Source organism: Thalia democratica, chromosome 3 (genome assembly GCF_965202585.1).
Source record: "Thalia democratica chromosome 3, ktThaDemo2.hap1.1, whole genome shotgun sequence".
NCBI lineage: Eukaryota > Metazoa > Chordata > Thaliacea > Salpida > Salpidae > Thalia > Thalia democratica.
In genome coordinates, this window is record NC_139167.1 from 42,852,863 (window position 1) to 42,869,159 (window position 16,297).

At 25.9% G+C, this 16,297-nt stretch overlaps 1 protein-coding gene across 1 annotated transcript in view; it reads left to right on the forward strand.

The window, feature by feature from the left end:
* LOC145832309 (CCR4-NOT transcription complex subunit 1-like) overlaps window positions 1-16,297 on the forward strand; it is a 59,816-nt gene that overhangs the window by 19,590 nt on the left and 23,929 nt on the right. The window contains exons 17-23 of the mRNA XM_082939627.1: window positions 950-1,440; window positions 2,859-2,942; window positions 4,836-4,969; window positions 5,682-5,786; window positions 5,947-6,022; window positions 6,917-7,098; window positions 9,526-9,666. Coding sequence (XP_082795753.1) covers window positions 950-1,440; window positions 2,859-2,942; window positions 4,836-4,969; window positions 5,682-5,786; window positions 5,947-6,022; window positions 6,917-7,098; window positions 9,526-9,666 — 1,213 coding nt within the window. The remainder of the gene's footprint in view (window positions 1-949; window positions 1,441-2,858; window positions 2,943-4,835; window positions 4,970-5,681; window positions 5,787-5,946; window positions 6,023-6,916; window positions 7,099-9,525; window positions 9,667-16,297) is intronic.

Sequence of the window (16,297 nt, forward strand, 5' to 3'; positions counted from 1 at the left end):
TTCAACAGATATAAATATATATATATACAATATAAATGAATATCAAAAAAAATATCATTGAGTTATAATAATTAAACAGAAAAAGCAATTACTTAAATAACAAACTTTAAAACTTTGCTAACACACAGACATTTAAACATTTTTATCATGTAAATCTTAAAAATTATTTCAAACTCAATTTCTGTTAAAATTTTAAATACCTGGCCACAACTTTTAAAAATTAGAGTATCATTTTTTATCATGTAAGTTTAAAAAACTATTTAAAATTCAATTTCTGTTAAAAATTTTATAGACCTAGCCAGATTTTTTGAAAATTATAGTAGCATTTTTTAAGTAAAAAATAAGCTTTTATACATACTAAATTTTAAATCAAGCTAATAGACATCTTTTTAAACATATTTAGAGTATTTGAAACAATATAATATACCAGAAATAAGTTTCTAATAAAGATGTTTTATATAGTTTTATTGTGTAAACATCTAGAATTTGTTATGATTGCTCCTACCTTGTTTGCTTAAGTGATAATACAAGCATTTTCATGACTTCACTAAAAATAGAAATTCAAAAAATTTGGGCAACCAGGACTGCTATTAATAATGAATACCCATTAAAAGTCCTACTGCTAGATACACACTAAGCAGATCAATGAATGCTATAATTATATATGTTTTCCATTTTATGTGCTCCATTTTTTTTGAAATTTTATGATTTATGTTTTTTTTCTTTCAAATTTCTTTTTTAAATTTCGAAAGGCTTCGCGGAACCCCTGAGAGGCGTCGCGGAACCCTAGGGTTCCGCGGAACCCCATTTCAGAAGCACTGCCTTATAGTATTGTAAATTTGGCCTACTTAAAAGGCCACTGAACTGCAAGGTATACTTATTTGTAACAAAATACGTAGTACTAAAATAAATTCAACTGTACTTTGTTAACAGTGGTTAATTTTTTTAGGCGAGTTAAAGAGTTATTAAGTGAAGAGGTAAAAAGTTATATTCAAAAAGTTTGCAATGTTTACCTAAAACCAGTAAGACCAGCAACCGCTCCAACAATAACAGCTCCATCTCCTAAAGTTACCCCTACACCTAAGCGTCTGCAACCAGGTAATATTCAACCAATCAATGCTTCGTTTAAACCTGAAATTAAAGTGCCTAAAAAGACGATACAGCACAATCCATCTCAGCAGTTAGCAGATGCATCTAAATGCAATTCAAAACCAAATGAAGCTTTAATGACAGTAAGACCGTCTAATCCAAAACAAATAATAACGAACCCCAATCAACCTCCCATCGGCCCTCCTCTACGATTTCAGCCTAGTTTACCACACAGGTATATTGGCGAGCCGGCACTACCAACTGTGTCGTCTGATTATAGGAATCCACGATTGAATCCATTGAATCAACATTTACCAATGAACAAAAAGATCGATTTTCAAGATTTAGGCAGTTCACTTTAACCAAGAGAGATTCCTCATCCTCTTACAGGTATAAAATATTTCTAAACTTAATATGTTATATTTTTATTATGTTAAATTTTTTTTCTAAGTTTATTCAAAATAATTTAAAAAGTTTTTTTTATACAAAAAAAGTTTTGTAGTTATGATGTTTGTAGAGACATATTTCGCATAAATTTTTTACCGAACTAAGTAAAGTTACTTTTTAACTCCAAAAATATATTTAGTATCATAGAACAATTGTAAAGAATTATTTTCTTCTAAACGATAATATGTAAGGTTTTTTAAAATTATTTTCTAAATTTTAAAATGCACATATTAATACTTAGACAACTAATGGTAATTTTAAAAATTGAAAAGATTACTTAAATTAAAGTTTTAATTGGAAAATATGATGAGTAAAAGTTTGAAAATGATATGATATGTAGATATAAAGTTAAAGCTTGGATTTAAATTATAAAGGCAGTAAAAATAGTGTAATTCAATATCAATAAGTTTCTAAAAAATGTAATCTAATAATTTTGTTTGAAATAGTGCAGGTGTTGAAATAATTATAGTACAGTCATAACACTTGTATTAATCTAGGGTAATTCACCTTCCTCTTGAGTTAACACTTCACGTTGAATTAGCATTTTTTATCCGATATGTTGTATTAAAGTGTAAGTTTGAAATAGTTAAATCAACTTAGAAAATTACAAAACAAAAAAAAAATCTTAAATACAGGTAAAAATGTTATAAAGCCTAAAAAAAGTTGATGTTAACAAAAAACAGTGCAGTTAACATCTAAAATCTCATGTTTAAGACAAATTAAATTGTATAAAATCTTTTCTATAGTTTATACTAAAAAAACAGTCCGTGTGATTTACATTAGCCTCATTTTATATATATTAATAACATATTTAGTTTTAAACATATTGAAATAAGCCATTTAAAAAAAAGTATTTCTTGAGTTTGTGATACCATTTTGTTCAAACTTTTTTGTTTCGTTCGAAGTGCGAACTCAAAAAGGAAGGTGACCGTACTGTACATAAGTGTTCAAAAAATATTTGTTTTTGAAAAAAAAAAATTTCTATGTTATAAAAACCTTAACCTAATAAAATTTTGAACAAAAGTTTAATTGTATATGTTTTAATTTTTTTATATAGACCTTTATGAATTTTCATCACCGATCTGAAATAAATCAGAACAATAAGTATAGGGAATAAAGACAACAAGAAAAACTCAATATTTTTTACTTTGGATTATTTTCCACAACATAACTTTTTGAAACCTTGTAACTAAAATTATTCTTAAATAGTACAATAAAGTTATAAGTTAAAAAAAATACTAAACCATTGTTTTCAATTTTTATTGCTAAAAATTTGTAATAAAGTTTATGTGTATACAAATTGGTACAACGTTAATTTTCAGACATGATTTCACCATTAGGTGTTGCACCTATTAAGTCAAAGGATCTTTCTAACATTATTGGTTATCCTGAAAACTTATCGTCAGGTAAGATTTTTGAATATTTAAAAACTGATTTACAAAACAATAATTATATTATTAAGGGTTGACTCACATTCAGGTTAGCTATGGTTTAAATTTTGAGAAACTCAAGGCTGTATTTTGTTAAAACTTACTTCAGCTGAGTTGATAAGACTTAAATTAGTTTATATATTTCTACTTAAGTTCTATCATATATTAAAAAAAATATATAGTGATGCTTTCTATATTTAATTAAAGTAATCGCCTTGTGGCTAGCTTTATTTCAATAAACATTTAAATTGATTATTTGAGGGCTGAAATTAAGCTTTAAAAGTTTTAAAAAACAACTTAATCCTTGGCTTAAAATTCTACAAATTAAAATCAAGTTGTAACAAAAGTGATTCACCCCAATGCTTTAAAACTAGTTTTTGTGACTCAAAATGCAGCAGCCCCGATCGTTGTATACATCGTTGATTTATATAACCCTCTAAGTTTGTCATGTGTATTTTGTTAAAAACCGACTGATGATCTGGTATACTAATAAAAACCAGCAAAAGATAGTTTCAGATAGATTTTGTTTTTTTATTTTAGTATATAATCTTATACTTAACAAATTAAGTGTTTTTCATATGCTGCATTGTTTTTGTATCAAGAAATATGGTAACATTAGTGATTTACTGATAATTTAAATGATAAACAGTCTGTTTGGAACCAATCTAGGGTAACTCATGCTGTTTTGAAAGTTTCATGGTTGACACACACTTATATACTCATAATAACTCAAGCTAGATTGTGTTTTTAAAAAACTCTGACCAAGTCTGGCTATTTCGATTTATTTTTAAAGCTCTGCTAGTTGGATAAGTTTCGTTAAATCTTGAGTATTTACTAGGCTTTAATTTGTTTTCTAATAATTGTCTTGTTGTTTTATTTAGGTAAATAGTTATTTGAGCTTGATAACAGAAACTTTTTTCTATTTTTGCAACATATATCTTCTATTTTTTCATAAGCTTAAGTTGACTCCGCTATTTTGATGTAACTCAAACTTTTTTGTCATAAAGAGTGGCAACTCTCAGTTTTCAAAAACTCCGGCTTTAATGAAGTTTTTTTTTGCAAAACTCTGACTAGTTATATATTTTCCTTAAATCTGAGGCTAGTTTTATGACTTAGAAAAAAAAAATTTCTTAATGTTTTATTTTTATCCTTTCAAGACATTAAATTATTTTGATATTTTTATAATTTTTTAGGGCAATCAAGCTTGATTGATAGTTATATTTTTCAGCTATTGACTCTTACTACTGTATTTAGTCAGTTTTTTCGTAAACTCGGACTAGTCATATGTGTCCCAGGCTAGATTTAGTCACTCAGGCTTGCTTTTTTCTTTAAAGTAGTGTTTTTAACAACTAAAAAAAATAACTAGAACTTTTACTTAAAAGTTATCACCGTATCCAGATCTTATTTTAGGATTCGGATCTGGTCTTATCGGAAACTTTTTTAAAACTAGTAACCTGTCGGATCAAAATCCAGATTTTACTTATATTAAGGATCTGGATCCTTTAAATTTCAAAACTCCCGTAAATACGCTTTTGCTCTTGATCATAAACTTCAGAATGTCTAGTTTAAGTTTCAGATTTTTCTTAAAATCTAGTGTAATTAAAAAAAATCTATAACATCTAGTGTTAGTTTCAAAACTACCTTAATAATTTTTTACTTTAAAGCACTTGGTGAAGACCACTGATATAGAATTTGTTAAGCAGTATAATAATAACTGAAGGAGCTGAAACGAGTTAAGAAAATTAAGTATCTACCGGGTCTATAACAATAGGGATCCAGTAGATAACTAAATTTAAGTACTTAAGTAGCCTAAGTTTTTCATTCCAAAAAACAGTAAAACTGATATAGCTAAAGTTGTTTTTATCACAGTTGATGTAAGTTCAAACCCGGCTATGATATCACCAGATGATGATTTTTCAAAGAAAATGGACAGCAAAATTAACAAATACTTTGGTGATTTGTATAATCTAAGTCCTAAGGATTCACAAAGCGGTATAAATCAAGTAAGTAACAAAAAATCATAAATTTCAAACTTTACTAGTTTTTTCAATCTTAAGATAAATAGTGTAAAGTTTAATTAAATTTTTTCAGCTGTCAATGATTTCAGCCCTCTATAAAATATAAATTAATTTTCCAAGAAGTTAGTTTTTTTATTCTAAGTATAAGATAGTTCTTATTTTTATTTATAAGAAAAAACTTTTTAATATTTAGTTGTCTTAATAGTATAATATGACAAAATAAAGCTTGTTAACATCTATAAAAAATCGGTTGAAAAGTCGAAATTTTTTTTTTGAACATATGTGCTAATAGTTTGCTATATTAGATCTTAACGAAGCAAGTTTTTTGTAGTATACAATAATAACAAAAATTTGCACAGTACTTACAACAAATGACGCACGTTTCTCTGTGTTATTATTATATTTAAACATATTTTTTACCTCAAAAATTTCCCTGTCCATGCTAAAAGATACCATATATACACTACTTTTAACAAGGCACATTTCATTCTGACTTAAAATTAGGCCTACTCAACCTAATTTGCCGTCATTAAGGCTACTTATGTTGCCTCTAAGTAAGACAGACCTTAAAATATTTTTAAAACTTAAATACTATTGATTTTAAACTTTGTATGCGATTAAAATGTTGCTTAAACCATTTATTAATAAAGGTTTAAGTAATGTAGTTGTTTTTATAAAAATGTTTGTTTATTTGCAGATGCTGGTAACATTAGAGCATTTAAAGAACGGAGACTATATTGGCAGTAAAACTTTTGAATGCTTTATGAATCATCTTTTTAAAGAATACAACTTTTTAGATAAAGTTAGTTCTAAAGTTTTAAATTTAGAACTTCTGTTTTAACCATTTTGCTTAACTGTGTTTTTTCTAAGTTTTCATTGGTATTAATTCTAATTAGCTCAATGTTAATTACTATTTCAATAATTTAACTCAAGCATCAAATGTAAATTATTAATGTTTACAGTATCCAGAAAAAGAGTTACATATAACTGCAAAACTTTTTGGTGGAATCATAGCTCGAGATCTCGTCGGCACTATTCGTATGTTTGAAATTAATATAGAGTAAAGTAAACTGTATTCTTTCTTATGTTGAAAACTAATATTCTACTTCCACTAATTTATAAAATGAATATATATGATGAAAATTAAATTTCACTGAGCCCTATTTGAAAGGGAACATCAATAGTAAGTTTTTTTCAAAATACGAAATTTAAAAATGCTACATATGTTTCATGCAACGCAGTCTTCAGCCGTTTGATTTAAAATTTACATACAAACAAACAAATTTTACCGCAATACGTTTTATAAACATTTTTGTTTTGTGTAATTTGTATGTTTGAATGTAAATTGTAACTCAAATAGCTGAATGTTGCTTCGTATGAAATATATGTACAGGGTTGCCACTTTACCTGGAAACCTGGAAAAACCTTAAAAACCTGGAATTTGAGAAATTTTGAAAAAAACCTGGAAAAACCTGGAATTTTTAATAATTTTAACATTTTCAGTAGTAAAGTTTCGATTTGACACAAAATATCTATCGTATGTTTAAGGTTTTTTTGTAATCATCAAAATTTTTTTTTATTAAAAAACACATTTAAAGTAACTTTACATGATCTTTTCAATGTTTTTATACTATTTAACATAGTTTCTTATGTATAAATTAACTTGAAACTTCAAATAGACCCAAAAATTTCTACTTTTGAAAAACCTGGAAGAAATTTGGAAAATCTGGAAAAAATTTTGAAAAAACGAGTGGCAACCCTGTATGTAGTATGTACCATTTTAAAATTGCGCATTTTGAAATTAACTTACTCATTAAATGGCCTTAATTAAGTAACACTTTCAAAACTAAATTAAACTATAAGTAATATTAAACTTATTGATTAAAGTTAAGTATGCTTGAGAAATTTAAAATGTTTAAAACAAAAAAATAGCAATAGGACTTGCCATGAGATACGTCTTAGAAGCTTTAAGAAAACCATCAACAAGTAAACTCTTCAAGTTTGGTATAGTAGCTCTAGAAAGTTTCAAACACAAGCTTATTGAACTACCAGACTATACTCGTTATCTAGCAAGTATCCCAAGTTATGAAATGTTTCCTGATTCTATTAAACAGGTTTTTATTATTTCTATGTAATTTTTTTGTTTTTTGTTTAAATTATCTTATGTAATTTTAATTTTAATCGCACTTAAAAAAGAGTAGTTGTAAGTTTGATGAGATATAAAACAAACATTTATTCTAAAATGCTAACAAATGGTATAGTAAGTGATTTAGTTTGATAATATCTTATAGAGTAACTAAAGGAGTTTTTAAGTAATGATGTTGCTTAAAGTCCCTATGAAAACAAACAATAACTAGTTCTAGAAAAAGTTTATTATAGTAGTTAGTTTTTTTTTCTAACTTAGCTCTTAACTATTTTAAGTTTTGTAATTTTGATAAATATCATCTCCAATATATGATTTTAGGCTACCACTAATGTTTTAAGAGCTGTTATCCATTATTTTACGGTTTGAGAAAGGTTAAATACTAAACGTATGATGTACTACTTTTTATGTGTTTTAAACCTGCTTTTATAAAGTTTTCATAATACATGACACAGTAAACTTAAATCGTAATTAAATGGAAATATCAAATGAAATTTAGTATAAAATCAGTTATGTTAAATTTAATTGCAAAAATTTATTTAATGTAGCTCAAGATTATATAAATTGAAGCTTAAGAACTCAAAAATCATTTTCTTAATGTGTTAGCATTATCTGTTTGCTCGCCGAGAAACTTAAAAAAAAAGTTTTTTTTACTGTAGCAAACTCTATAAAGCCTAGCGCGGCTTGAAAGTGGTAGTTTGAAGGTTCTTAAATATAGGTAAAAAATTCAGTGCAGCAGTTAAAGATCGCTGAGCAAGTGCGCGTTTTAAATAAGTTACTCTACGTTTAAGCAGGTGTATTTTTTTAGTAGGCACTTGAAGATTTTTTCTGTGAACAAATCTTCACTTGTTAGAATCGTGTATTTGTTGGCTTAATGTCAAACAAAATTTTTGAAAAAGTTTACAACAACGTTGGTTTTGTTTAGTTGTCAAAGCCGCCTAGATTGTTTTAAGTTTCTATACGCTTTTCAGCTTTCGTTCATTTAAAAAACTGCATTGCACTTCTATTGTAGATCAATTAAAGCGGACTTTAAGATGTTTCATACACTCAAAGTCCTAGTTTTGCTCCAATTTCAGTTAGAGCCGCTGAGAAAAGGAAACAAGTGTATTTTGTTTGCTTTTTAGCTTTTGATGTTTTGTTGTAAAGACTCTTTCTCAAGTAGAAACTCCTATTGTAAATTAATCAAAGCGGACTTTTAGAATTTTCAAAGCTTTAAGTCCTAGCTTTGCTCTAATTCCAATAAGAGTCACTGAGAAACAAAAGCAATTGGTAATAAATCTAGTTAAATGTGCTGTGCAAGAAAATCGTCGAGCTCTGACTTGCACGACTGTGAGCCGTTTATTCTATCACTTTATTTGTTATGTTGTAAAATAAATTTTGAGAGCTGAATAGCTAGTTTTTTGTGTCATCGGTTTAGCGTAGATAAGTAAACATAATATTCTTAGTACTAGTGTATCTTAAATTATTATATATTAGTATTCATTCAAGTCTTGATTATGAAAACTAAGTTTCAGTAAAAGACCTCGTCAGTGCTTAAATAAAAAATCTAAAAAGATAATAACAGTCATGTAAGATAGAAGTTAAACAATAATAAAAAACAAATGAAATTTTAATCATAAGGTTGAATTTATGGTAAAGTTTAAATTTTGTTAAGTTTCGATATCTAAAATAATAAGAACCTAGATGTAGGCTTCTTTATTTCTTTTAGTTAGTTTTCAAAACAAACATTATTAAAAAAAATGTAGTTATTAGTAGTAAAAGTGCTTAAAGTTAAAATACATTCTAATGTAGCTATCGAAAATTTAAAGAATTATATGCTTATAATAACTATGAAGTTTTTAAATTTTGCTTGAATGTTTTTTAAAAACTTGAAGTTTCTAGAAAATATTATATACATAAAAAAACATGCATAAAACCAATATTACGGATAACTTAAGACTTGAGTTTTGAAGTGAGTTTTTTTTGAAGTGGGGGCAGAAATAGAAGAGTTCGTATCGTTTATATAAGTTATCCCTTCTGTCCGCTTTGGTAATCGCGACTTTTTCTAGCATGCAAGTACTGCAAATACTTAGTTGGTTTTTGCTTTGCCAATATGGTGGATTATTTCCTAGTCTGTTTTATAATCAATGTTGTTAATTTTAAGTTTCTAGATGTATTTCAATATTTCTGTGCCGTTTAAAATCAAAACCATCAATAGTTTTTATTAAGAAAAGATTTAAAGTTAGATATGAGTTTATATACTGTTTAATGCTGCAAACAAAAATTTTTCAAATTATTTTAATTTATTTTATATAAACAGTGGTCATAAAAAATAAAACTTAAGACTCTACTGTCTTAAATTAGTAAATGATAACAACTGTTTAAAACAAATTTTTAAATAATCAAATTTATGTTTCAGCAAATACAAGCTATTAAACTGAAGGTAGAGACTTCTTCTGCAGATAAGAATGCAAGTCCAAATATTCCGAATGATAAAAGTCCAAATATTTTCAAGGGAAATGTTTTGACACAACGTAAAACCAAAGAAGTAGAGCAACAAGTGAGCATAAAATTAAATTCGCACTACTTTTTTTTTGTGTTATAAAAAGTAAGAGCAGGGTTGCCAAAAAGCCTGGAATTCTAGAAAAACCTAATTTGACAACTTAGGCAAAAGAAAATCTTGAAAGACCTAGAACTTAAGATATTTTGGACAAAAGTCACAAAAAAGCTGGACAAACTTTGCATTTTAAACAAGTTCTATATGTAAAATGATGAAAATTTTAAAAGAAACGAAAAGTTTATAACATCCAATTATTTTTTGTATTTTATAACTTTTTATTTATTATGAAACAAAATTAAAGTAGCATTACAGTATCTTTTCAGTAATTTTTTTTTAGTATTTCAGACCTTTTTTGTACTTAAAATATGAATTTGTACTAAAGACGAATTAATAATTTAAGCTTTTAAAACCTGGAAAAAGTTTTCAAAAAGCCTTTGGCAACCCTGTAATAGTTTCAAACAGTGTTTTATAGAACTGTTTTTCACCTTATAAATTTACTATTTAATTTGTTCAAGGTAAAACGAAGTTCCTTTTGAAACTAGTAAGTTTGAAATAATAAATAAAGTTAAATTTAAGAAAACAAACCTACTTTTTTCGATCATTGAAGTTAACTAGAATATACAACTATCGTTATACTTAAGAGCATTTCTAAGATTAATTTTTGTTTATTGTAATAATTATTTTAAAATCTTAATTTTTTTTAAAAATTTTGAATCACATTGCAATGAATTATTAACTTTAATTAACTAAGAAAATACTTCTCTAAAAGTTAACAAAATAATTCTCCTGATTTTAGCAACCTCTTAAAGATTAAAGAAATAACTTAAAAAATAGGCTATTGAATAAAAACAATTTTAATTTGAAAATATATTGTTATTATGATACTAGTTTAACATTAAATACATACATTTAAATTACTCAATTTAATTTTCAATTTTCACACACATTTTTGAAGTTTCGAAATTTTCATATAAAGTGAAAATGATTGTAAAGTTATTTACTGGGCAATCAGTTTAAAAAGTAAGTTTAAGGTAGTATTACGAATAAATTTAATATTTAAACAGAAAATGTTTTAACTTTGATGTAATGAATAAATTTAAAATTAAGATATGCTAATTAGTAAATTGTTAATGACTTAGCTTTACCATTTGATGTTGTTGAGTGTTTAACTTAAGCTTTTGTTCTTCGATTCATATCGAACCTAGACTGTTGACTCTTCTTACACCGTTTAAAAAGGTTGAAAGGTATCAGAGTTTTGACAATGTGTGCAATCAAATAGGTGATCGAATATTGTGCTGTATTTGTCTATTCCACAGTGGTCTGCAATCTGCCGCAAAACTTGTATCGATGTCTTTCCTGTAAGAGATGCTATGATCTACAGAGCAAGTGTATTTATAAGTAACATAGTTGTCAAATATTTCCAAACGTTGCTTTGTTGCTGAAGTTAGATGATATACTTTTTTGGAATCGTAATGAACTTTTACCCACGTAAACTGTTGCCGATTTTATAAGTTCGAGGAATTTCTTGATTTTAGACTCTAAAAGATTTTGTTGATATAAGTAGATTTTAAAGTAATAAGATTTTAGTTTTTGATAGTTTTTCTTGAGAGGCGATTAAACTAGAGCATGTATTTAGCGCTCTGTATAAATAAAAGTTAATCAAATTAAATTTCCAAGATTTTAGTAAGACGCTAGTGTGTTGCATTATTAGGCTAGATTCTGTTAGTTTTCTGTAAACTTTTGTGTGAATTTGGTTTGATAGCTGTTTTACTTTAATGTCTAGAAATGGTAGTTTGCCGTCAACAAATCTTTCTAGAGTGAATTCTAAGTTTAAGTGTAGTGTAATCATCTAATGATAGAAGTTGTTTAAATCAGTGTTGTTTTCCATGGGTACAAACATATCTTCATATCTTGTGTTAAATAAAAGACTTGTTTTAAAATTAGTTTGTAATTATTAGTTTTCCATTGGTGATACAATCTATTTGGTTAGAATTTGGGGTAATGGGCTGTCCATAACAACACCGTCTATTTACTTGTATATTTTTTCCGTAAAGAAATACTTTTCGGGAGAATAACTGTAAAAATTTTCATAAAGTAATTTTTTAGTAATTTTGGTTTCTTATAATTTAAATGATATGGATTAGTGTCGTAAATTTTTGTTGATATGTCTTCGATCGCTTATTTTAGTGAAACTTAAGTATAAAGGTTATTAATGTCTAAATTAATAAAATCCTTTGAATGTTTGATATTTAAACAGTATACAAAAGACACTCAGTGCAAAAATCCAGATATGTTTCGCGCTATTTTGATCAGTTGACACATAGCAATAAATAAAAGATAAATTTAATCTATTTAGTAACAGTAGTAATCATCATAAACAAATATTAATTACATACAAAGTCAATTACACAAGACTAATCAAAATATTAGTTACTGGAATTAATTAAATACTACATATAAACACCAATGAATGTTTTATGTCAAAGTTGATTGTTATTATGTAGTTTTTAGTAAATATAATTGATAGAAAAAAAATACAATTTTAAATTTTTATCCGGGGTCCAAGTTTGCTTTTTCATTGTGGTAATCAATTAACCTTTGAACTCTTTCGAAGTTAGTTACTTATATTTTTACCCACACTAGTCATTACAACTGTTATTACCAAAAGTTATTAACACTTAGACAAAATTTTATTTTTGAAAAAATATCCATATCCCAACAAAATTATTCAATAGCTGGTTTGGTTTTAAAAACTAAATTTTGATCAACACAAAAACAGCATGAACATGTTTGTAACTACAGGGATGAACCTAAGAAATATAAAAAAATGCCTAAAATTACATAAATTTATTAGGATACATTTTTCACCAATTTCAAAGTAAAAGTAAATATCGAATATGTATGTACCACGCTTAAAAATAGTATATAGTCACAAGCAAAACTTTGAAAGTAGACAACAATCATAATGAACAAAACTAACTACCCATGGAACCTTAATATTTCGAAGTATTTACAATAACTAGAGGAAATAATGAAAGTACATATAAACCTTGCAAATTAAAAACATATGAGTTCGAACGTTATTATACGGTCCTTTATTATTAAAAAAATTTTTAATACAAATTCAAATTCATGTACTGACCTTATATAATATTTTAACTTAATTTTAGAAATTTTCTGACAGTTAAAATCATCAGCAACATTTCTAATGATCGTTTAAACCAGAGGTCGACAAATTTTGACCGCCAAAAAAAATGGCTTGCCACGTGCTTTTAGTCAAAAAACAACTAATTCATGAGAAGAAATACTATTAAGCTTTTTCGAATACAAGTTTCCAATTATTTTTTTTTGCTTGTCGGTGAACTGTGCTGACTACTTGATGTTCATTAAAGATTCATTGTTATATGTTTTGTTTGAAAGTAAAACTTTTGAATAATGTTGAAGTCCGTGAAAAGCTACCATCTTTTATTGTGGCCGTAGAAAACTTTTTTCAGTAAATCTTATCTTGCCTTTCCCACCTAAAGACTTGTCAACCCTGGTTTAAACAATAAATAATGCTGTCATCTCTTCGATATATTTAGTAAACTAGGGTTTAAGAAAAAGAGTTAATGAAGGTGTCAAACTACCAGTTCGTTTTTATTAATTAATTAAGTTTCACTCATTAAACTCTACCTAGCAGTTCATAAACAAACCGTTTGAAAATTTTACTTGACACCTAAAATATATACTTTTAGAGTATGTAGCATTTTTTCTAAATAAAATGTGCTCTATCCTTTTTTATTTAACTGTTTATTAAAAAATATATTAAAAAATGTGATATTAAAAAATTAAAGTTAGTTTTATGTATGACAAATTGGAGTATTTTATCCACAGTCTTTGATTATGTAAAAAGCTTTAATAATTTTTGTTTTGCTAGTTTATTAACTAACAGTTTTAATGTATTGTTTATGAAGGAGGGGTCAAATAGTTTTTTTTTAGAAAAGTTGAAATGCACTCTTAAATAAAAAATTAAAGTAAAAAAAATCAAGTTGTGTTTATACAAAAATCACTTGAGTTTTAAAATAGAGGTAATTTTGTAAAAAAACACTTATAATACTAAATGCTGCAAACTCTTCCTTCAAATTTCTTGAAAACATATAAATTCACTAAAGTATTATTTTATATTGGAGCTTGAAATTTTTATTTTTCAGGCTTTATTACTGTAATAGTGCATACGTTTGATTTGAAAATATTTGATTTCCCTATCAAAGCTTTGAGACTTAATTTTTTTTTTTGAGTATCAACATTATAAGAAACGAAAAAGTAAACAAGAAACTGTATAATTTTTAAAAGTGTTGGCTTAAAATTTTATGCGAAGTTTTTGAACGAAATAGTTAAATTTGTGTTTTTTAATATGCAACTTTTTTTATAGAATCTTTTGAACTCACCAACTTTAATTCCTTACATCTCAATATTACTTCCGAATTTTATTAAGTTGTATAAGATTTTTGGTACTGAGATAAAGATTGAAAAAATAAAACCAACCTGTTAACAAGTAAGACCCCGATACATTGAGAAAATACTACAATGAACATGTGCTCTTAACTCAACAGATTCTATACACAAAACTTGAAAAAGAAAATGTACAAATTGAAAAAAATAATTTGCTTAACAGTTGATAATATATATTTATTTCTGTTAGTTTAGTAAAAATATTAAGTTTAGGTGATATAACATCAAAATATATTTTATTAAATATGATTAAAAAAATCGAAAACACGAGCAAATTGAGCTAAAATTTTTAGTGAATATCCGTTGAATTAAAAAAATTTTAGAACATTAGTAAAATTTTAATTTACTAATTAAGTTTTTGTATGTTTTTGTGGTCTGTAACAAAATATTCATTATTAAGTTTCAATTAGTTTGAATAATTCCTTGATAAACCAAATGTGAATAAAGTTATTAATATACCCAGACTTTCATACAAAATCAATGATTACTTAAAGTTGGTGATATCGCCCTCTTAGTTTGAGAACTACTTTTTTAAAATTCTAAATTTAGTTATTTAAAAGGACTGCACTTCTTAACTTAAACAAGTAATAGTGTTTATTCTAATTTGTGAAATCGAATGCACATTTTAAATAAGTAAGTCTATTCTTGAACATATTTAAAAATAGAATCAAACTTTTCACATATAATTTTAATGACAGACTGTAATTGCGGTAAAGCATATGTAAATGTTGATATGTACTTATGATAATGTGTGTTAATTTGAACTGAGTTTCTTAAATACATGATCTGTTTTGTTTATTGCTCACTTAAGTTATACATATTTCGTTTTATATGTTTATGTATTAATTTTATCTCATATAGTCTAATTAATAATCCATAGGCCTCCCCCTACAAACTATTTATTTATGTTTATTAATTTTGTACAATTATGTTTCGTTTTATAAATAATGATTCTAGAAAATTGTACTTATGTTGTAAGTATTTATTCTAATATGTATTTACTTTGAAATGAATCAATAATTTTTCTGTTTAATAAGTGATTGCTTTTGATTTTAAATTGTTAAATATGATTTAACATCATTTCATTTTTTCTTTTTCTTCTTGTGTGTCTTGTTTAAGTGTCTCTAGATTTTGATACCTGAGTTCAACATTGCACAATAAAATAATAATTTATATTTCTGTTTTAATTTACATATATAAGCCTGATTTGTATATTTTCGATGGAAACTAAATAAAAACTAATTTTTAAATAAAAACATATGAAAATTAAGAATTAAACGCTTAAAATTGTTATAGAAACGCAAAATGATTAGTTTTCTAAAACTATATTTATCTTATAGTTTTCTCGATGGAAAATTAAATAGTTATATATTTTTACTTTTGAAACCGTAAAAGAATGTCTAAATTTATGCAAATAAAATAATATGTAACATATTATAAAACAAAGTTAAAGGTTTCAAGAATAATCTACAATACTTTAACTGTTTTTAATTTTTATGATTATAAAAATATCTAAAATATTATAGCTTTATAGCTTAGTCAAAAAAAGATCTTTTTTTGTCTGGGTATACTTATTTTCTCTCGTTTGCTACGCTTTTCTCTTTCTTTATCCTAACATAGCTTCGTTTCGAATTACTTTTGTTAAAAATAGCTTAAAAATAAGAGAGTTTATAACTAAAGAAAAACGTTTCACATAAAAACATGGAAATAATGTTTTCATTAATATAGTTCTGCGTAGATGCAGTGCAAAAGCTAGTTACATACTAAATATGATAGTTGAAAAATAAGCTGTTGGCTTTCTTGCCCAGTTTTGTTTGTTTTGTAGAAATAAGGTAAAATTATAAACTCCTATTTTTAACTGACAAATTAAAGTTTATTCTAGAAAAAAAACTCAGGGTCAGAGTAGTAAATTAAAAGTAAATTAAATAAAGCTAGTTAAAATTTTATTAATCATAAGACAAAGTAGTTGAGGTTGTTAAAAAATTCTACAAAAGATATTAAAAATAAATATGTGCAATAAAGCTTTTTAGTTTTTTGAAACTTATTTACTTCAGGCATAAATTAATACAACTTTTATTTTATTTATTGTAGCTGATAGTTTCTTAGATTGCAATTTGTTTACTTATTGATCTGCATATAT